The sequence below is a fragment of the Volvox carteri genome, assembly GCF_000143455.1.
Source record: "Volvox carteri f. nagariensis unplaced genomic scaffold VOLCAscaffold_45, whole genome shotgun sequence".
Classification (NCBI taxonomy): domain Eukaryota; kingdom Viridiplantae; phylum Chlorophyta; class Chlorophyceae; order Chlamydomonadales; family Volvocaceae; genus Volvox; species Volvox carteri.
In genome coordinates this window covers 372,717-394,654 of record NW_003307588.1, presented here as the reverse complement: position 1 = coordinate 394,654, position 21,938 = coordinate 372,717, and the positions used below count along the sequence as shown (strand labels likewise).

The window sequence follows — 21,938 nt, the reverse complement described above, 5'->3', positions numbered from 1 at the left end:
TCCACTCTGCAAGTGCCCAGGGCTATATAGACAGTCTGTTGCAAAGCTTGGCGCTTCTGCCGCAATGGACGTGGCCTTCGCGGGCAGGCTTCGGCCGTGCCTTGGTAAGTCGCGGCTTCGTCTTGGAGACCACGGCGTTGCCGACCCGCCCTGGGGCCAGCTTTACCGACGCCCAGGCGCCTGTATGCTATGCCTAAAGAATGCTTAAGCCCTTAATGTTTGCCATTTTTTCTTCTTGCCTGTTGCTGTGCGCAGCCTGAAGGGACAAGCAACCGTCGGCTTCCTATGACGTGTGCGTGCGTTTTCTGTGCACGCACGCACTACACCTTCCAACGAATCGTTCCATTACGGTGCTCTACGGCTCTCTATTTCATCGGCTAACATTGCCTTGGTGGGCGAGAGAGTTCACAAGAAGTATCTCTTACAAATTCGCGCGTGATCAGCTGCCTCGCTTCATCCATTGCCTCGATCGCGGCGCCTCGAGGACGCTTACAACTCACCACCGTGACCAGCTGTGTTGCAACATCCACATCCACATCCACATCCACAGCCCATTTTTGTTTGTGACCGCCCTCGCCGCCTGCCGCCTCTTGCGCATGCTCCTTAGCTATAGTGGCTTACGTGGCTTACGTGGCTTGGCTTGGCTTGGCTTGGCTTAAGTTAGTTCACATCTACACTGATGATGCCAATGGATGTCTCAACAATGGCGACATCGCCGCGGCCGCTGTCCCTAGATGGAGGTGAAGAAATAATTGCAACATCATCGCCACCACCATCACCAATGCTGCAGCCTCCTTGGCATCCTGCAGGCGGCCGCCCGCTAGATGGGCAACAGCAGCAGCAGCTACAGCATTCGTCATTACCTTACCAGCAGCAAAACCCTCCGCGACCGCTACAGCCGCTTCCGCAGTACTTCCCGCCGCAACCCGAGCATCGCCTGCAGTACACAGAGCGGCAGCTACAGCCACCGGGTTTGCAAGGACGCCGAAGTGCTGCCGCTGCTCCTGCTGCTGCTCCTGCCGCTACTGCTGATGGCTACGGTCAGCTACAGCCACCGCAGCGCCTGTTGAAGCCCAGTGGTGGTGGATGTGATGGCTCTGATAATGCCTTTTTCGGCGGCAGCGGCAGCGGGAGCGGCAGGGATGGCGGGCCTTGGGTGGCCCTGTCTTCTACGGCTGCTGCTGGCCCTGCTGGTCCTGCAGCATTGCCGTCGTCATCGTTGTTGCCGTACGCAATGAACGCGTCGTCGTCTCACTCAATGAACACGTACTCCAGGCCTCACAGTAACAATCCGCACCACAGCGGCGGCCGGCGGGAAGCAAGCTCTCCCCATCAGCAAAGCCAGTACGGCGGGCAGCAGCCGCCTCTGCCCCAACGCCTCCCGGATCAGACGTGGTGTCGTCATCCGCAACAGCCGCAATCGCATCAGCGCCAGCCAATACAGGCCGCACTCCAGTCAGAACAAACACGGCTGCGGTCATCACAGTCGTTGAGCCGCGAACCGCAGTATCCGAATATGCCGCAGCGACAGCAGGAGCAACAGGAGCAGCAGCGAAGTCAGCAGCCACAACAGCAGCAGCAGCCGCAACAGCAGCAGCAGCCGCAACAGCAGCAGCAGCCGCAACAGCATCAGCAGCCGCAGCAGCAGCAAAGGCGGCAGCAGCAGCAGCAGCAGCAGCAGCAGAGTCAGCTACAACCTGGTGCAACACCGTCAAACGTCCGGCATGGGCAGTTGGGGCCCTCTCTCCCTCCTCCACTGTCGCCATTGCCGCCGCCGTTGCCACTGCCACCACCGCCGCAGCCGCACTCGGAGCCCCTACCACCGCAAGACCACGCGGCGGTTCATGACATGGAAGCGGCTGTGGTTGTGATGAGGAGAGTGGTCTGCACCTGCTCCAGCTGCGGGGTTTCTCTGGAGGTGAGCGGACGAAGCGGGAGTTGAGAGATTGCCATTGAAAGACTGAAAGATGAGGAACTTTGCATCAAGGCCAACAAAGGCGGACCTACGAGGAGCTAGATCTGTTGGGTCAAGACGTCAAGACGTGCAGCGGAGAGCATTCTTACTACTGCTACATATAGCTCCGTCCTGTCGTATGGCAATTCCTGACTTATCCTTACCTTCTCTCCGACGGGACAGTGATACCCATTCGGGTAACGGGCCTACTAAATAAAAATAAAATTATGATAAATAGCGTTGTTGTTTGTAACATGGGTTTGCCCTGCACGCTCACAGTTCGCTATGATAATTTAAATACCGTTTCCGTCACGGAAGCAGCTCAGGAAAAAGTAGAGCGCAACTTTTTGGAGGACCAGGGCACATCCCCCGGACATCTGCATGAGTTCGAAACTCCCCGAAGTTGACTTCTTGACATGCATATAATCTTTGCCCATCCCGCGCTGCTGTACTAGTTGTATGTGCGCCTATGCTATGCTTGCTGCTGAGCCTTGCGATATGACCGAGCTGTAGTAGCTGGACACCGAAAGGTGTCCCTCCCCACGATGATGCTGGGATGGAGCTCTAGCGCGTTTCATGTATAAATGTGTGCCGTACCGTACGACAGCTGCTGCACGAGCTCTCTAACCCTTGAACCCCTAAAGGGACCGGTGGGGGGCGAAAACATGTTGCTGGACAACGGCCAGTACAACATGTAATAGTACGACACGATACGATGTGAGCTCTCTCCCGTTCGTTCTATCTGCTGTTTGTGTCGTGTGCATAACCTGTTCCTTTCCGAGGCTTTGAGCGTCGTACCCCGCCGATCGCTTTACTTGCTTTCCTTTACTCGCAGGTGGAGATACCCTCAAAGCCACCCGCTGGCCTGCCACTCAGGTTTAAATGCGGCCGCTGCAAGCGGTAGGTTTTAAGTTCTCCGAAACGGGGGGGGAGGGAGACATGATGCATCTTCTGAATATGGACTACTTCTGAGCTATTCATGCAGTGTTTGGAGAAGTCGTGCCTGAATATGCTTGCTAGCTACGTAGCTACCTATATAGTGGAAGGTCTCTCCCCGGCGCTGCCCTGGGCAACGGGATGCAGAAGTAATAAATAGCAGGACGGTTCCAGGACGGTCCAAATGCGGCGGGTGTTGTGTGGTAGAATGCGTGATCGAGGGAGGCATCGCCGTCAACATGGACATAGAGGTGACGGGTCCAGGCGGGTAGCTGATCCAGCTTGAATTATCCGACCCTGCTTGGTTACGGCCCAACTGGTATCTAGCGGATCTATCCCAACGGCGGGTTTTTTTTGCTGATTTTGCCATTTTTTGAACTATATCCTACGGGACCCCTTAACATATTTAGTTCAAAAAATGGCAAAATCAGCATCGCTTTACGGGGCACACCCTTCGCACGAGGAGTGACCCGCTGGTGCGCCCCTACTGCCAACAGCTAGCTGTTACATACATCACGACGGCGCGTTGCCGCTAGCATGAGACTGCGTGAGCGACCGCGGCGCTACCTTGCTTGCCACTGCCCGTTTGTCTCCGCCCTGCAGGCACATTGTCCTGCAGCAAAACATTAATAATATCAACGGCCCCCAACCTGCGGGTCCCCCGAGCAACGTCATCCCTGCAGCAGCGGCAGGTACGCCGCCCTCCTCCTCCGCAGCGGTGTCGATTCATCAGGGTCGGCAACCACGACCCTGGAATACCGGTCCAGGGCCCGCCGCCCCGGCCCACCCGCCTCGTCAGCTACAGCTTGGAGAGACAAGTCCTACGGCAGCGAGGGGGGCACAGCAAGGAAGCTTTAGCGCCCCGCCGGTCGCGCAGCTGGCTCCGCTGAATGACGACCCGCCGCCTGCTGCTCTTCCCCATGGATCCTTCGGACGGCAGCATCAGCATCATCATCAGCAGCAGAAGGTGCAGAATATGCAGAGTGTTCATAATCATCCTCCTCGTCCTCATCATCACCAGCAACCGCAGAAGATGCATCACCAGCAGCAACTGCAGCTGCGCCAGCACTCTCAACTACACCAACATCATCACCATCATCACCATCATCATCAGCATCATCAGCATCATCAGCATCATCAGCATCATCAGCATCAGCAGCAACAACAACAAAATCACCACGTTCCAAGGATAGGGAGGCAGCAAGGTGGGCCTTCCGCCCTGCCAGTCGCGGCGCCAACCCTTGGGGCTTCTTTTAAGAGCCAGCAGCAGCAACAGCAACAGCAGCAGCAGCAGCAGCAACAGCAGCAGCAACAGCAGCAGCAACAGCAGCAGCAACAGCAACAGCAACAGCAGCAGCAACAGCAGCAGCAACAGCAGCAGCAACAGCAGCAGCAACAGCAGCAGCAACAGCAGCAGCAACAGCAGCAGCAACAGCAACAGCAGCAGCAACAGCAGCAGCAACAGCAACAGCAACAGCAACAGCAACAGCAACAGCAACAGCAACAGCAACAGCAGCAGCAACAGCAGCAGCAACAGCAACCGCAGCAGCAGCAGGCTCCCTTGGGACCAACTGGGGCAGGACTGAGTGGCTCCGGGTACAGCGGCCAAAGAAACGCGGTCAGGGCGGCAGCTCCCGAACCGCAGGCCGCCGCAATCACCACCAATCAACTGTATGGCTGCTCTAAGGATACTGGTGGTGGTGGTGCTGGTGGTCGTGATGGTGACGGTGCCGCTAGCTCTGATGCCGCTACTGCTGAAGCCACTGCGACTACTGCTACAGCTGCCAAGCACGCATCCCAAGATGGAATGCCGCCGCCGCCGCCAAGGCTCCAGCTGCCGGCGCGACAACAGCCGCCGTCGCAGCAGCTACAGCAGCAGCAAGAGCTGCTGGTCAGCCCATTCTCCCACCGGGTCGTACAGCAGTACGGCAGCACCGTGGCGGCTGAAGCGTATGGCAGCGGCGCCCCTCCTGTGTCAGGTAGGCAGCAGGGTTGACAGTTGGGGTGTGCTTATGATGTGTAGCTTCTTCAGGTGGGCACCGCCCGGTACCGTATCATAGCAGGTCCCATAGAAGGCCCGGCTAGTCCTTATGCTGGGTCCGGTATCGGCATATTCCCAAGTCCATTCCAACGGTCCATTCCACCGGTAGCTCAGCCTTTCCTCAACTGCCTTAAAGCTGACTTATTGCTCACTGCTGCTGTGTTTGGACTGCTGCTGCGGCTACTCGGCGTGCTGGTCGAAGAACTATTGAGTCTTCGTCTTCCTGTTCAGCTCTATGTGCGATCTAAACGATTTAGGTATGACCAGAATCGACCAATTTCATCCCTTCTGGCCCCGCATTTATGATGCATACATACAGGCTCGCCCCAGGTGCAATGCCACGAGCCGTACCACCGACAGCTGCACATGCGGCAGCAGCAGCAGCAGCAGCAGCAACAGCAGCAGCAACAGCCGCAGCAGCACTTCTCATACGATCAGCAACAGCTACCGGGCGAAATGACGTGGCAACAAGAAGATATATTTCTTCCTCACCCACCGCATCAGGCTGTGCATCAGCATCAGCAGGAGCATCAGCATCAGCAGGAGCTGCGCCAGCATCATTATCATCATCAGCAGCAGCAGGCGATGGCCAAGAGGGCATCCAACCCCCTACCCAACGTGCGCTACGGGTCAGCCGAGGCAAAGCGGCGGCGGGGTGAGTTGGGGGTGACGCCAACCTGCACGTACAGCGACCCGAGCCCTGCGGCGGTCGAGGCTGAGGTAAGGGAGGACTGACTGACTGAATATGTAATTGTGGCTGTTTAGGGTACGGCAATTATGAGAGTCAGCAGCCGTACGGTACGTACTTGGTGATCATAGGTCGTTGCTTTGTCTTTACTATGTCGTCAAGTGAACATCGTAATTGTATATGTGTTTAGTTTGGGTTACATAGCGGCGTCGTTGGATCGTACATGTGTACGGTCATCTCGGTTGCAGCCTCGCGCATTAAAGAGCATGTGTTGCCAAGGAATTACGGGACACGGGGCTTGCCGGCTAAGAACTTGACCATGTTTTAAACTTGACCACGTCTAAGTGTGAAGAACGTCGCCCGTACTTTGCCGTAGCCCTGGTCAAGTTTTCCTTAGCGTTACATGCTCTCCAGCCTTTGGATTTAATGTTGTAGTTCGCGCCGGGGGGCCTCAAAAAGCGCCCGTGCAATCCTTCCAATATACACACACACAGACACAGACAGACAACACGCACAGACACACACAGACACACACACATATGAATTTTCGAAATGTAGCCGCCAGCCAGATCATACCGCAACAGTTGCGGCTGGATGTGCACGAAGTTCACATATGCACCACTGATTTTAAGTACCCACGTATGCACCCATGCGCATACATCACCCTTCCGTTGGATCGACCAGCTTGACAGCGGCTTCGGCCTTCGCTCCGATAGAGGCATCGGCGGCAGCGGCCGTAGTGGCGGTGGGTACGACGGCGGCGGCAGCAGCAGCGGTAGCGGCATCAGCAGAGGCGCGAACACCTTGGCTTATAATAATTCAAGCCAGGGCCTGTACGACAGCCGCCGCTGTAACGCCAACCTAGGAGAGGTCAAACCTGAAGAGGCAACGCTGCAGGTCTGTGGGCCAACCACTACGGCGGCGGCGGCGGCGGCGACGGCGGTAACGGCGGCAGCGACAGAGACTACAGGCGCTGGAAGAGAACAAGCCATAGCTTCAGTAACCGCCGTACAAGTCACCGTACCTGCGCAGCTTGGGGCTGTCCGGGCTGCCGTTGGACCTGGGTGTTCAGATCCTGATCACATAGACCTGGATCTGGATTTGGATTTGGATCTGGATCTAAGTATGAACCTGAACCTGAACATGAATCCGGATATGGAGCAATATCATCCGATGCAGATATCAGCGGGCACGCCGACCATCATGGAAGCTCAACCCGAAGCTTCTAGTGAGATTCCGCCACTGCAGCCACTGCAGCTCGCGTCAGCTTTCCTGGAGCCGGAAGAAGCCCGACGGCGTGTGTTGTTGTTACAACAGGCGCCAGGCCAAGAGCAGCCACGTGATAACCGCGGGCCGCCGAGGCAGTGGAGCAGCATGATTGAGGCCCTTGGGGCCCAGGGCGGTCGCGGCGGAGTGGCGTTGGTTAACGCACGGGCCGCCGCTGGCGGCAGCAGCGGCGGCGGCGGCGCACAAGTCAGTACATCGGCACCCGGGGCCGTGGCGGTGACATCTCCGGCTGCCGCCGGTACTGCAATCGCTGCTGCCGCCTCCGAAACCGCGACTCATCCCGTTCCGGCGGCGGATATTTGCAACTGTTGCTCGCCGCCGGAATCGAACCCCGTCGCAGACAGCACGCTGGATGAAGTGCTCTGTAATCTTCTCAGTGATGCGGATATCCGAGATCACATTGCCGGCAGCGGCGGTAGCGGCGGCCGCTGGGTTGGAAGCTGCGGCAGAAACTTCGCGCCCGTTGCAGGCCCCGCCGAAGCTAATCCATCTGGCCACTTTGATTTGGAGGAAGGTCAAGGCCGCGCCGCCGGGACCACAGGAGCGGTTCTTCTCCCGCCGGCGGCAGCCGCCCTGCAACCGCCGTCGCCACGGCCAGTCCCTTCGGGCCCCATCGCTCTAAGCCCGTCTACCGCATACGGCCTGGCGTCGTTGTTCGACGACCTGGACGACAGCTTTCCACAGGGCGCCTGTGCCGGACGGGCCGATCAGGATAATCCTGTCGATGATGCTGTCGTACATGCTGACGGCGGCATGTCGTATTTCGTACAGGATGTGGATGTACGTAGGGGAGCTGCTGCGGCGGGAGGTGAGATGACGGTGAAGAGCCCACGGGATCACAGCCTGGATCTCCGTGGGAACGTCGTACATCATCCGCTGCCGCCGCCAGCAGTAAACATGGTGATGCTGATGGAGGCAGACCTGCACCAGCCGTCCCGGCGCAACCCGACAGACACATCCGGGTTGTGGGAGCGCCAGCAAAGCACGTCTCCCTACCCCAAGCATCAGCAGCATCAGCCGTACATGCCGCCGCGATACCCGTACGATTCGCTGCAGGCACCTGTGCAGCGGCAGATTAACCCTAAGCATCTACCCCCACGAATGGCGGATCCGGATCCGGATCAGGGCGACAGGAAGATGCTGGATTCCAGGCTGCTGCCGAATCCAATGCCGCCTTCAGCGGCAGAGGCACCGTTGCAGACGCAGCAAAAGCCCAGAGGCGTTTTCCTTCCGCCGCCAAGGCCTCAACGCCGGTCTTCGGGCGCAACAGGGCGGCCAGCACACACTGCAACCGGCAACGGCCGTAATCGGCCTGCAAGCGCGGGCAACGCTGGAGATGGGAACGGCGTCAGCGCCATTGCGGACAAGGGTGACAACCGCGACGATGGCGGCGGGGGCAACAGGACCGGAAGCGCCGATGGCGGAGGCGCCGATGGCTACTGTGGCAGCTACGAAGGCGGCGGCGGCGGCCGCGGTGGCGGCAGGACCAGCGGCCGGAGGGAAGAAGGCGTAACATTAGTTCCCCCCAACAAGCTAGACAGCGGCAAGCCAGCTCAGCAGATGCATGTCGCACACACGGCTGCCAGAACAGCAACAGTAGCCGCGACAGCAGCTGCAGCTAACAGCACTGTCGACGTTGACGATGCTGCAGCAGGATGGACAGCAGTACCGACGGCGGTGCCCAGGCAAGCAGCGGGGGGTAGCGGGGATCATAACCCTGTTAATCCCCCCCGTCCGACACCGGCTTTACCTGTCGTACCTGACAACTTGACTGACGACGACGAAAACGGTATCCCCGCTGCAGCACCTTCCAGCGGCGGCGGCCCCGGCAGCAGCGGCGGCGGCGGCGGTACGGATCGCGGCGCAACGGGTCCAACGATCTTGTATAACCTCGCGCAGGTCATAAACCTGATCAAAAGCCTTCCCCGGAGCGGCCCAAACTATCAAGCTGCTAATAGCCGCTCGCCGTTATGTAGGGGACCAGCTGACGTGACCGCCGCCGCCGGCGCGGCCGCCAGCGGCGGCGGCGGCGGCGCCGCCGCCGGCGCTGACAGCATTGCCGGGCCCCGTGCCGCACCCGAAAATAATAACGCCCAGAGCGGCGACGCCGACGCCGACGCCGACGGCTCCGGCTCAGAGGACGCTGAGCCTCCCATTACCTTCAACGCTGTGGGCCCGGTAGGCAGGTGGGCATTGCGGTTTGCCATGGAACAGCGTCAGGTGCAGAAGCGGAAGCGTAAGGCGAAGCGCCAACGACACCATTTGTTGCAGCCGCAAGCACAGGATGCGGAGACGCATCAGGACACGCATCAGCATCCTGAACAGCAACGTGAGCAGTGCGATCAGTACGATCAGTACGAGCAGTACAAGCAGTACAAGCAGTACGAGCAGTACGAGCACTATCCCAATGAACCAGTAGAGGTACCGTTTATGGACCAGCAGGTACGGCAGCCGCCGCCGCCGCCGCCGCCACAGCAGCAGCAGCAGCAGCAAGTCCCAGGGCACACGCCAGTGGTGCCCATGTCACCTCCGCTATCAGGCTACCAGGTCAAACCACCTAGCAACGAGCCGTTAGGCGCCTTACGCTCTTCTGCCGTAGCTCACGTCTCCAGCGCACCATGGGTCGAGGAGGTATCCGCCGCCAAGGCTGTCGAACTATCCCTCAACGGAAGGCCCCCCTCAATCCTCGCACACCGGCGGGGTCCGGACCTAGAGCCCTGGCTACCTGATGCTGTACTGAACTCGAGGCGAAGTCCTGCCTTGCCGGATGATCAGCTGGTGCGACAGTTCACCAACCACGACCCAGGTCATGTCAAGGTCTCAAAGATGACTGAGCAGCAGGATGATAGTGATGATGCACAGCACGGGGCAAATGCAGAGATGGATCTGGAGCTGCTGGGAGACTGGATCTTCGATTTGGATCTGGAAAAAGGGCCAGCGCCAGCGCCAGCGCCGACACCGACGCCGACGCTGATGCTGACGCCAATGCCGGCGCTGACGCTGACAATGACGCCGGGGGATCGAATTCACGACGTACCGGGCGGGCCGGATTGGGCCTCGGGCTTCGGTGCGGGCGCGGGCGCGGGAACGGCGGGGCAGGCATCATCGGGCCAGGCGGCGGATACGGCGATCGCAAACACCGAGGATATGTGGTTTTTTGGTGGAGACGGCGGCGACGGCTGTGGGTTCATTCCATGCGCAGCAGTATCAGCAGTATCAGCTGCAGTAGCAGCGCCAACAGCAGCAGCGCCAACAGCAGCAGTAGCAGCAGCAGCAACAGGAGCAGCAGCAGTAGCAGCAGCAGCAACAGGAGCAGCAGCAGTACTAGAAACAGCAGCAGCAGCAGCAACAGCAGCAACAGCGCTAGCAGGAACAGCAGCAGGAACAGCAGCAGCAGCAGTAATAGCAGCAGTAGCACAGCAAAAAGTAGCGGCAGTAGCACAGCAACAGTAGCGGCAGTAGCACAGCAATAGTAGCGGCAGTAGCACAGCAATTGTAGCAGCTGTAGTAACAGCAGCAGTAGCAGTGGCAATAGCAGCAGTAGCAACAGCAACACCAACAGCAGCAGCAGCAGCAGCAGCAGCAGCAGCCGCAGGAGCAGCAGCAGCACCAGCAGGAGTTACAGACGCCGCTGACGCCAAGCAAGCTACTGCGGAAGCGCTCTCACGCGTCGGATGGACTGCACCGGTGTTTGACGGGCGGGTGCTGTTTTCTGTGCGAGTACCACTTGTTGCTGAAAGTCTGCGTGGCCTAGAGTGACGATGGACACGCTTGGACTCGCCGCAATTGTCACTTTGATTAAAACACGGGTGATCGATCGACGTGTGTTCAAACATTCCGTTCCAACGGAATCTTCATTTGGGTTCGCACATTGCAGCTAGGTATAATGCGCAGGACAATATGTTTGTTACGTAGGGCTACAGCCATAATTCGTTTTATATTCAAAATATGTAGTTCACGAGTACGTGGCTGTACTGCGACGATCACGTGCTGGTGTACGGACACTGAGCTACGTCATCTCAGGTCTGTACGTGAAACTGTCGTTAAATAAGCTGCCTGTACCTAAAACAAGCGTACTCGATTCGCATGATTCCTCTTGAGCAACGTTCACGTGACGCAGCTCGTTTTTCGTGGGGCGTCCATATACACACAGCTATACATATACAACTTTTTTTCCATGCACTTCGCTGCGAGAGGCCAAGAGGAGGAAACATGCGGGATGAAAAGCTAGAGCTTCCCGCTGTTCCTGAAAATAAATATACTCGAGCATGCTTGGTCATCAGTCCGTTTTCCCTTTATTCCTAACCCCAACAGCTTGTATGATGTTGTTACAGGGTGGTATAGCTTCACCAGCGGCCCACTTAGTTTGTTTGTATGTATGTTTGTATGTATGTATGTATGTATGGCTCAAGGTGGTGGTCATGAAGGCTAAAGAGCGTGTCAGGCCCGTGAGGTGTGTTGACGAATTCCGTCGGGCAACGGAACGAAACGCAACCGCATTATTGTCCGCAAGTGGCATTTTTGGGATATTGCGATCAAAAATACGGTTGAAGGACGCGGTTGCGGGATATGGTTTTGAGGGTCCATGAAAATTGTGTTTCGTACAGAGAACGTGCCATCCTTGCTTTGGTTTTCAGTTTAGGGAGGGAGCTTTGCACACCTCTGTACCCAGTATTCGTTTCCGCGAGAGATTGACATCCTCATTCTAAGTGATGTACTCTTCGAATTATTTTGGCACCCACAGCCGACACTTAGCCGGCGATACCCATGGATTGTCGTGGATGTCATACATCTCCCATATACCCTGCCTTTCGCTAGCCTCAGACAGTGAACTCCCTGTGGCATACTTACGCTTTCTACTCAGGGGATACGGGAGGGGTAGACAGACCCAGAGGATGGTGCAACCGATCCCCACCATAACCCACCCAACCTGAGCAACCAGAGAGGTAATCTGGCGGGTGGTAGAGTTCAGTTTGGAGCCATGTTTTGCTACTGATACGGGAGCCAATGCGGTCCCAGACAGGTCGGGGCAGAACACAACATGGCGACTTATGAATGTGTTAGAGGTTATGTAAGGTTAGGTACGGTGACTCGCGCTTTCTCGCGCTTTCCTCCTCGAACCTTCTTCATGCTTTCCCCCTCAAGCTTTCCCCCTAACGCTTTCACCCTCACGCTTGTTCACTCGTACTTCCCCCTCACGCTGCCCCCCACCGCTGCGGCCTCGGCAGCCGGAAGCGGCTATGGCGGCGGCCAAAACGGGTTGTCCCCCGTCTGGACAACTTCAGGGGTGCGCAGAACGCAGCCCCCAGCGGATGCGGTGATGCATTGGCCGCACATGGGGGCTGAGGCGATCGGCCAGCTCGGATATCACGGCGCCGCTGCGGCGGCGTCAGCCGCCGCCGCCGCTGCTGGGCTTGGCGGTGAGGTAGCTGTACAGGCGCAGCAGGAGCAGCTTCAAGCTCTTACTTGCAGCAGCCGCAGGAGCTGCTGCGAGAGCTGGTGAAAGCTGGGTTCGGTAGTGGTAGCAGCGCCAAGGTTCTCTTGGATGACCTGGTGATGGCGCAGGCACTCGCGGATTCGGGCCTGGGTCTTGCCGCCGTGCCAGTGGCAGCATGGCCGCCGTCAGCTGGGCAAGGCGCCTCTGTGTTTCATGGCGTTGCGCAGGTGCGAGTACCGCCAGGTTCGAACTGGTCTTCGGATCTATCCGGACCCGGCTGGCGAGTCGATTAAGATGCGCCGCCTCGGATGAATCGGCAAGGATCCCGGGGGGGGCCAGCGGGGGCCAGCGCTGTCCTGGCCCTCGCCTGCTTCAGCAGCATCCACATCGGCAATGACGACGACCACCAGCACCAGAGCCTGCCTACACTGTTGCGTGCCAGAACTCAGGAAGCAGGAGGCGGCCATTAGGCGTGAAATCGTCGTACATCTCCCATCTACCCTGCCCCCTTCGTGAGCCTCAGGTAATCATAGTAATCATAGGGATGAATAGCGGTTAGTTAATAGTTAGTAGTTGGTTGTTCACATGGTCCCGGGGCTGCATCTCTGCATGGAAGGTGCGCGTTGCGGCCCCTTAGCGGATCCATCACGTGAACCTGGCAATCCCATACAACACCGAGTGGGAGCCAGAGCGCTGATTTCCCCTTGCCTCACTGTATGTTGGCACAACCTGAGTATCTGGGCCGTCGGTGCACTTGGTAATATGCCGGGTCCTCCGCCCGCGTCTCTGCAACCCTGACACACCTCTCACACGAGGTATACCTTGTAATGGCCACACAACGGAGTTGTCGCAAGAGTTTCGTACTCGATTCAGTAACAAGTCCTTATGTATATGTCCACCAGAACACCTAAACCTGGCCTGTTGATTGTGTTAGGGTTCATATCCGTGTACAAGGGTTTTCAGTTATTCGGTAGGCCATGGCTCGGCAAGAATAGTAAGCGTTAAGCACCCTCGTAACCAAGGTCCCTTTGCTGTTGTACCCATAGGCCCTCGTTAGCTGGGCATTGACGAATAACATGGCAGCAGATTCCCAACAGCTCTGCAATCACAAATCCCGCAGATGCGTGCGGCAAACTTACGGCCATTAGGCCATTAAGGTTGTAGGCTTCTGTTCCTCCGTTTTTCCTGCCTTTGGTTGCTGTTCTTTCGTCCGCATGATTGGCGGGTAGATAGGCTTCAACAGTGCATACGATTTCATTCCCATTATTTCCGTCTGCTGTCGTACGTGCTGTTGTACGTGATGTTGACGGCCACGTCCATTGTCCACCGCCTGTAAACCACCGTCGTTGCCAGGGGTGATGACAGCAACCCTATTACCAGGCCAGGTTTAAGTGTTGTGGTGGAAATATACATTAGGACGTCTTACTGAATCGAGTACGGAACTCTTGCGACAACTCCGTTGTGTGGCCATTACAAGGTATACCATGTGTCAGGGTTGTGTCAGGGTTGCAGAGACGCAGGCGGAGGACCCGGCATGTTACCAAGTGCACCGACGGTCCCAGGTACTCAGGTTGTGCCAACAATGTGCCAACATACAGTGAGGCGAGGGGAAATTAGCGCGCTGGCTTCCACTCGGTGTTGTATGGGATTGCCAGGTTCACGTGATGCATCCGCTAAGGAGCCGCAACGCGCACCTTCCATGTAGAGATGCAGCCCCGGGACCATGTGAACAACCAACTACTAACTATTAACTACCCGCTATTCATCCCTATGATTACTATGATCTCACGAAGGGAGCAGGGTAGATGGGAGATGTACGACATACACGACAATCCGTGGGTAGCACCGGCTAAATGTTGGCTGTGGGTGCCAAATAGCTCTGAGGAAAGGATTACTGGATACAGAGACATGCAATGGGGTGCTCAATGCAGAGGTGGACAATACGATTGCATCTCACGCCTAACGGCCGCCTTGCTTCCTGAGTTCTGGCACGCAACAGTGTTGGCAGCCTCTGGTGCTGGTGGTTGTCGTCATTGCCGATGTGGATGCTGCTGAAGCAGGCGAGGGCCAGGACAGCGCTGGCCCCCGCTGGCCCCGGGGATCCTTGCCAATTCATCCGAGGCGGCGCAACTTAATCGACTCGCCAGCCGGGTCCGGATGGACCCGAAGACCAGTTCGAACCTGGCGGTACTCGCACCTGCGCAACGCCATGAAACACAGAGGCGCCTTGCCCAGCTGACGGCGGCCATGCTGCCACTGACACGGCGACAAGACCTAGGCTCGAATCCGCGAGTGCCTGCGCCATCACCACGTCATCCAAGAGAGCCTTGGCGCTGCTACCACTACCGAACCCAGCTTTCACCAGCTCTCGCAGCAGCTGCTGATGCTGCTACTGCTGCTGCAAGTAAGAGCTTGAAGCTGCTCCTGCTGCACCTGTACAGCTACCTCACCGCCAAGCCCAGCAGCGGCGGCGGCGGCTGACGCTGCTGCATCGGCGCCGTGATCTCCTAGCTGGCCGATCGCCTCAGCCCCCATGTGCGGCCAATGCATCACCGCATTCGCTGAGTGCTGCGGTCTGCGCAGCCCTGAAGTTGTCCAGACCGGGGACAACCCGTTTTGGCCGCCGCCATAGCCGCTTACGGCTGCCGAGGCCGCAGCGGTGGGGGGCAGCGTGAGGGGGAAGTACGAGTGAACAAGCGTGAGGGGAAAGCGTTAAGGGGAAAACTTGAGGGGGAAAGCGCGAATAAGCGCGAGATGCCAGGATGCTGCGTCGGTGGTAGGAGTGTGTGCTCTCGGAAAGCCCAGGCTGGTTGCGAAGAGAACGAGACCCGTAGTCGGAGGGGAAGATGCATCATATCAAGATATAAAAGCTATTCAAAGTTGCGGAGGGAAGCGAGGTTGGAGCGGATGTTGGAGGCTTGAAGAACGGTGTCTTCCCTGTTTTGTTCTAAATCGTTGTATTCTTGATACTTTCTGGTCCTGGCGGGGCGGCTGTGCGACGCCGTTTGTAATGCAATCTCTGAACTGGAGGCTGGTTCTTTTCTCTCACCAAAACGTTCCCTCGGCGCCACTTCACTCCTGAACCCACGTTCTGTGTGTGTGTTACATGGTTGGGGGGTGCGTGACCCCATACCTGTAAGACTACCCATACGAGCCGAGGGCCCAAGGGCAATACTACAACGCCTAAAAGCCACGGAGAAAAAGGAAAAAAACACCGCACATCAGCCCAGACTAACGTCCAAAGGGGGTAATTGAGTTTCGGTGAGCCCACATACGTTCCAACATCCTCGCCAGACGTGCGGGTTCCCATTGCATGGCCTCCAACATACTCTGTTGATGATCGAATCCCTCTTCAGCACGAATATCATTATAGGCTGGGCATTCCAATAACACGTGTTTTTCATCCTCAATTCGGCTATTAGGACCACAACAGTGGCAAAACCGCTGCCCCCTGGGGACCCACGTTCTGGTGTGCAGTGGGCTTTTCCGTTGAATTGTCAAATTGGAACCTTCATAACCGCCATCACAACCACCATCACGACCACCATCGCCATAACAACGGCAGCCCCCACAGTACTGTAACACAGGTGCCTGGCGGCATGGGCCAGTTCACAGCCTTCACATGTCCCTAAAACCCCCCACGCCCAACAACGTGAAGCAAGCACGACTGCGCTCTAAAACAAGCCCCCGCACGAACCCATTCTATTCGCCCACCTCGCGGCGAGCTCTCGGTCGTAGTGGATGTTCGGATTGAGCTTGTTGGAAAGGTTGACAGCAGGCTCGGGGGGCAGATCGTCGTCGTCGTCCGGAAGCCCGCTCCAGGGGTTGACAACCAAGAAAGCGGACAGGTCGATTTTGGGCCTGGGCGGCTCACCATTCGCCAGGACTTGAGACAGGGAGCTCACTTCCGAATGGACGCTCTGAGCCGAGTTTTGGCTACAGATTGCAGAGGGGCGAGCGGTGGGTAGGGGCGGGATGAGCAAGAGAAGAGGAAACAGAACGTGGTGGAGTATGGCGGAAACAATTACAAGCTGCGCCCAAGTCCAGATTCCCAGACATCCTTCGGGGGTCAGCTGTGAGTCTGTGAGGGGTCTGCTGGGTAAGCAACAACGCCAGCCTCACACACACAGCGCTACGAAGTGGGCTGACGACCCAGCCAATTGCAAGATGCACGTGACAGTGGGGCAATACGTTGAGGTCGTGTTGGTGGCAGTGGCAGCAGCAGTGGGCATTGTAGCAGGCATGGTCGCTGTGGCAGTCGCTCTGATCGCGGTGGCGGTAGTTGCGGTGGCAGTGGTGATTATGGTTGTGGTGGTACGGTGGTTGTGATGAAGGGCCTGAGCAGTACATCGCACGCAGACAGACTTACAAACTTATGGAAAAGAGACATCGGAGCATTTGCCGGGCCCTTGCTAGCCTTGCTAGCTCCCCCACATGCGTACGGCCATGTACGACGGTTCCTGGTCTCCTTGCCCCCGGGCCCCCAATCCCACCAATTGAAGCTTCCGCTCACCGATGCCATCCAGCGAGCGGTTCGCAGCACCTAGCGGAGACGAAGGTTGCGAGATGGATGTCAAGCGGAAGCCAACTTTACAAAATACTGTCCTGAGGGTAGGCATCGGGAAGAGATGTCATGCGTTGCGACGGCAGGGAAAAGATTGAAGAGTTAGAAGGTGGGAAAGATGCCGATACGGAGGTGGCAGATTTCCCGTTTAGTCCGGCGCCAGGAAGCTGGTGGCAAATGTAAGGTGTGCTTAACACTTGGCATCATAAGGATAAGCATGCAATGCTGCAAAGCTCATTTCCATATGTGGATGAAATGCGAAACGCCTGCGCAGAACGGAAACTGATCCTGGAAGATGTGTTCATTCATCCTCCCGATNTGAGATAAAACAGATAAAGCCTCCAAGTTTGTGTCTGAATAATGCTCCGGTGAGCTGAAAAAGGCGTTGGCAGTGCGCCCCAAAAATCAGTGCTGGGAACGGCGCGGCAGCACCTCCGATGTCCAATCTATTGATCCTGCAGGTCTTCAGTTACAAAGTGTTGTCTACATACATAATTGCAGCGCTGTACGCCATCCGGCTAAGGGAGGGGCATTGAAGGCCAGGAAAGGTCCGAGCGGTTGCTCTCTAGCGAAAGCACAATGCAGCAGATGCCTGGACTTGGTATTAGTCCATATTATCATAAGCCATTACATTTCAATTTCGCTGTAGCTAAAGCGTCCAGGCAGGCCCCTTACCAGGTTTATCGCTTATTACACATACGAGCAAACTCCAACCGCAAGAAACAGCAGAGAAGTCAAAGAGACGGTGAGCGCGGAATCACATAAGTCGCGGGAGGCTTATGTATGTTTTCATCTGAATAAAGATCTTGCCCCAGAGGTTTACGGCAAGCAGCAGGGCCCTTGTTCCGTCCAAGAATAGTATCCTTTCACGAGCTGGAGCCGTCCCATGTAGGAAACCTACCTAATCAAATGCCATGTACAGATAAGAGAACCTTGGGCTTCAAAGCCCAGTGCACGTATCAGAACAATAACATAGAAGGGGGGCAGCTTTGCAAGCCGCGACCATCGCCGCCGCACATGCATGTGGCCCCTGCGGCCGTCCTCGCTCCCACCAGTGCCATCGGTGGACAGATATCTCTCCGACCAGACCACCCCTCCTCCATTCACGCACCTTCATCTATCACGACGTCTCCTCTAGCTGGCTGCCTGGCTGGCTGGCACCGCCGTGCCGTCGTACACATCACTCGAAGACATTGACATTGCGATAAAAGCAGCGCTTATCCGCGTCTTGCGTTTTAACTGCACATTTTCCTCCTCACTTCTCGCCACAAGTTGCTAAGCGCGCTGTTTCCCAGGCCCTGTAACTTATATCCCCCAAGCTAGTGCTATGTGTGTGTGTGTTACATGGTTGTGGGGTGCGTGACCCCATACCTGTAAAACTACCCATACGAGCCGAAGGCCCATGTGCAATACTTCAACACCTAAAAGCCACGGAGAACAGGAAACACCGCACATCAGCCCAGACTAGCGTCCAAAAGAGGTAACTGAGTTTCGGTGAGCCCATATACGTTCCAACATCCTCGCCAGACGTGCTGGCTCCCATTTCATGGCCTTCAACATGCTCTGTTGATGATGGAATCCCTCTTCAGCACGAATATCCATACAGGCTGGGCATTCCAATAACACGTGTTTTCACCCTCGATTCGGCTATTAGTACCACAACAGCGGCAAAAACGCTGCCCCCTGGGGACGTGGTACTTGCCCCTTCGTGCTCTGTTTGCCTCCAGAGCCCAGCAACATAAACGAAACTGCATTAGCTTACGATGTGCTAAACGAGGAATGAAAACGTTAGCATGTGTTGGCCACATGACGGCTGCGGCTCCCGAAAAGGGCAGCCCCATCCAGTGCTTATACTTCGCCATTTGCACTCCCGGTTGCTTCCCATCTGATGGGTACACTCCTCTGGCAAGGCAGTCAGACGCGTATGGTCCCAGCCGCTCATCAAACGCTCTCTTAGTGCCAAGCTAGTGCTATGTTTGGCCTCATCGCCGCGCACCGTCCAAGCGCCTGTCCACATCCCATCAGCCATCCCGAGCGCCCCCACTGCCCGGTTAGCCACTACTCACCCACACCCCTTGCTATGACCCACCTATACCCGAGGGCTACTCCTACACACGCCTGTCTCGTCACGCCATCCGTACTTGCATGGCACTGGTGGTGGCGTGATGGCCGGGCCGGGCCATCGGCATGACATGTTGCTGATGAAGAGTGGCCACATGGATAATTGGAGCCCTCCAGTTTTCCAGTGTAGCCTTAGCAACAGGAGCCCGGTGTGAACGAGTCACGCCAGCCGTGTTCCCTTACTCCCAGCCTGTTCAGGCAACGGTTCCACATCAGGCAACGGACTGCCTTAACCCCCAAAGGGGGAACCCAAAGGGAAAGACCGTGGGGACGAATGGGACAACTACGTTTATTCCACAAACATTATGTTTGGCTTCATTTTCATTTTCATGTTTGGCAGAAAGCATTATATTATTTAATAGCTGACGATAAGTATTTGTAAGTTGTGTAGGTTTTTGACTTTAAGGTTTGGCTTTGTAATGGCCGTTCTTGACGTTTTATAAATATTTGTTGCCGTTTTTCTAGAAATGAAATGCCGGACCCCGGTAACTCAACGGCAGTTGGCATGGCTGTGTTTCCCACTGCTTCTGCGGAAGCGGCGGCGATGGCGACTGCGGCCGCGGATAGCGACGCAGGATGGATGGAGGATCTAAACTATCTTTGCAACCTTCCCGCACCATGTTTTCAGCGCCTTCTGCCAATGGAGCAAGTAAACAGCCAAGTTGGTGGTCGTCTAAGGCCTTCCAGCGTAAGGGCATGGACGTGGCCGTCAACATGACGTACAACGGCACGTACGACAGCAGACGGAAATAATGGGAATGATCTCGAATGCACCGTTGAATTTCCGCAAACAGGTCACAAATCACCAGAAACCAGAACATGTGCATTCACGTGTGCATTCATGGAAGCAGTACGACAGGATAAGTGTCAATCTGGGGAACCTCAGCAAAGCACACGGCGTTTTCCTTGAGTTTAGAGTCGATATGCCGTACGTGGGAATGGCTGGGTGTGCATGCCAGCATAAGGGTCACATATGCGTGCAGCTCTATGCGATCCTGCTGCTGTTATACTATGCTGCTGTTATATCATGACTTTTTCGGAAAAGAACCGATCGGTGGATGCAGATCCCGCGATAATCCAAGAATACTACAGCTGCGGGTTTCTTAACAAGGGGTGTATGTGCTGTGGTGGACCAGCATTACCCGAGGCTAAAAACAGGCAAGAAACGTGGGGACCGTGGGAACGTAGCTAAGCTCTGCTGAAGCCTACATACCCGCAATATGCGGACAAAAGAACAGCAACCAAAGGCAGCGAAAAAGGAGGAAAAAATAAGGCTACACTGGAAATCAGGAGGGCTCTATTTATCTGTATCAGCAACATATCATGCCGATGGTACTAATAGCCGAATCGAGGATGAAAAACACGTGTTATTGGAATGCCCATCCTGTAATGATATTCGTGCTGAAGAGGGATTCCATCATCAAGAGAGCATGTTGGAGGCCATGAAATGGGAGCCAGTACGTCTGGCGAGGATGTTGGAACGTATATGGGCTCACCGAAACTCAGTTACCCCCTTTGGACGCTATTCTGGGCTGATGTGCGGTGTTTCCTTTTCTGCGTAGCTTTTAGGCGTTGTAGTATTGCCCTTGGGCCTTCGGCTCGTATGGGTAGTTTTACAGGTATGGGGTCACGCACCCCACAACCATGTAACACACACACACATAGCACTAGCTTGGGGGATATAAGTTACAGGGCCTGGGAAACAGCGCGCTTAGCAACTTGTGTGTGTGTGTGTGTGTTACATGGTTGGGGGTGCGTGACCCCATACCTGTAAGACTACCCATACGAGCCGAGGGCCCAAGGGCAATACTACAACGCCTAAAAGCCACGGAGAAAAAGGAAAAAACACCGCACATCAGCCCAGACTAGCGTCCAAAGGGGGTAATTGAGTTTCGGTGAGCCCACATACGTTCCAACATCCTCGCCAGACGTGCGGGTTCCCATTGCATGGCCTCCAACATACTCTGTTGATGATCGAATCCCTCTTCAGCACGAATATCATTATAGGCTGGGCATTCCAATAACACGTGTTTTTCATCCTCAATTCGGCTATTAGGACCACAACAGTGGCAAAACCGCTGCCCCCTGGGGACATGGTACTTGCCCCTTCGTGCTCTGTTCGCCTCCAAAGCCCAGCAACATAAACGAAACTGCATTAGCTTACGATGTGCTAAACGAGGAATGAAAACCTTAGCATGTGTTGGCCACATGACGGCTGCGGCTCCCGAAAAGGGCAGCCCCATCCAGTGCTTATACTTCGCCATTTGCACTCCCGGTTGCTTCCCATCTGATGGGTACTCCTCTGGCAAGACAGTCAGACGCGTATGGTCCCAGCCGCTCATCAAACGCTCTCTTAGTGCCGTTATTATCGCTCCTTCTGGTAGAGGTCTACTCAACAACCAGTCAACACGCTCCTTTACCCCCACGACTTCTTGCGGTATTCCGCTCCAAATGTTGCACTCCAAGAGCAACTTGTGGCGAGAAGTGAGGAGGAAACATGTACAGTTAAAACGCAAGACGCGGATAAGCGCTGCTTTTATCGCAATGTCAATGTCTTCGAGTGATGTGTACGACGGCACGGCGGTGCCAGGCAGCCAGCTAGAGGAGACGTCGTGATAGATGAAGGTGCGTGAATGGAGGAGGGGTGGTCTGGTCGGAGAGATATCTGTCCACCGATGGCACTGGTGGGAGCGAGGACGGCCGCAGGGGCCACATGCATGTGCGGCGGCGATGGTCGCGGCTTGCAAAGCTGCACCCTTCGATGTTATTGTTCTAATACGTGCACTGGGCTTTGAAGCCCAAGGTTCTCTTATCTGTACATGGCATTTGATTAGGTAGGTTTCCTACATGGGACGGCTCCAGCTCGTGAAAGGATACTATTCTTGGACGGAACAAGGGCCCTGCTGCTTG

General features: G+C 56.2%; 2 protein-coding genes across 2 annotated transcripts; one reads left to right on the top strand and one right to left on the bottom strand.

Annotated features, from left to right (window-relative positions):
- Positions 1-64: 64 nt before the first annotated feature.
- Positions 65-13,400, top strand: VOLCADRAFT_95591 (uncharacterized protein; the record flags this gene model as incomplete). Its single annotated transcript, XM_002954733.1, has 12 exons — positions 65-104; positions 608-740; positions 899-1,040; positions 1,802-1,918; positions 2,790-2,854; positions 3,494-3,582; positions 4,672-4,869; positions 6,692-8,209; positions 8,711-9,973; positions 12,135-12,326; positions 12,472-12,570; positions 13,390-13,400. The coding sequence occupies 12 exons, from the start codon at positions 65-67 to the stop codon at positions 13,398-13,400; spliced, it is 3,867 nt and encodes a 1,288-aa protein (XP_002954779.1).
- Positions 13,401-14,867: 1,467 nt separating this feature from the next.
- Positions 14,868-18,088, bottom strand: VOLCADRAFT_95590 (uncharacterized protein; the record flags this gene model as incomplete). Its single annotated transcript, XM_002954683.1, has 5 exons — positions 14,868-14,985; positions 16,058-16,204; positions 16,249-16,279; positions 16,857-16,886; positions 18,019-18,088. 5 exons carry the CDS (start codon positions 18,086-18,088, stop codon positions 14,868-14,870), a joined length of 396 nt encoding a protein of 131 aa, XP_002954729.1.
- Positions 18,089-21,938: the final 3,850 nt, after the last annotated feature.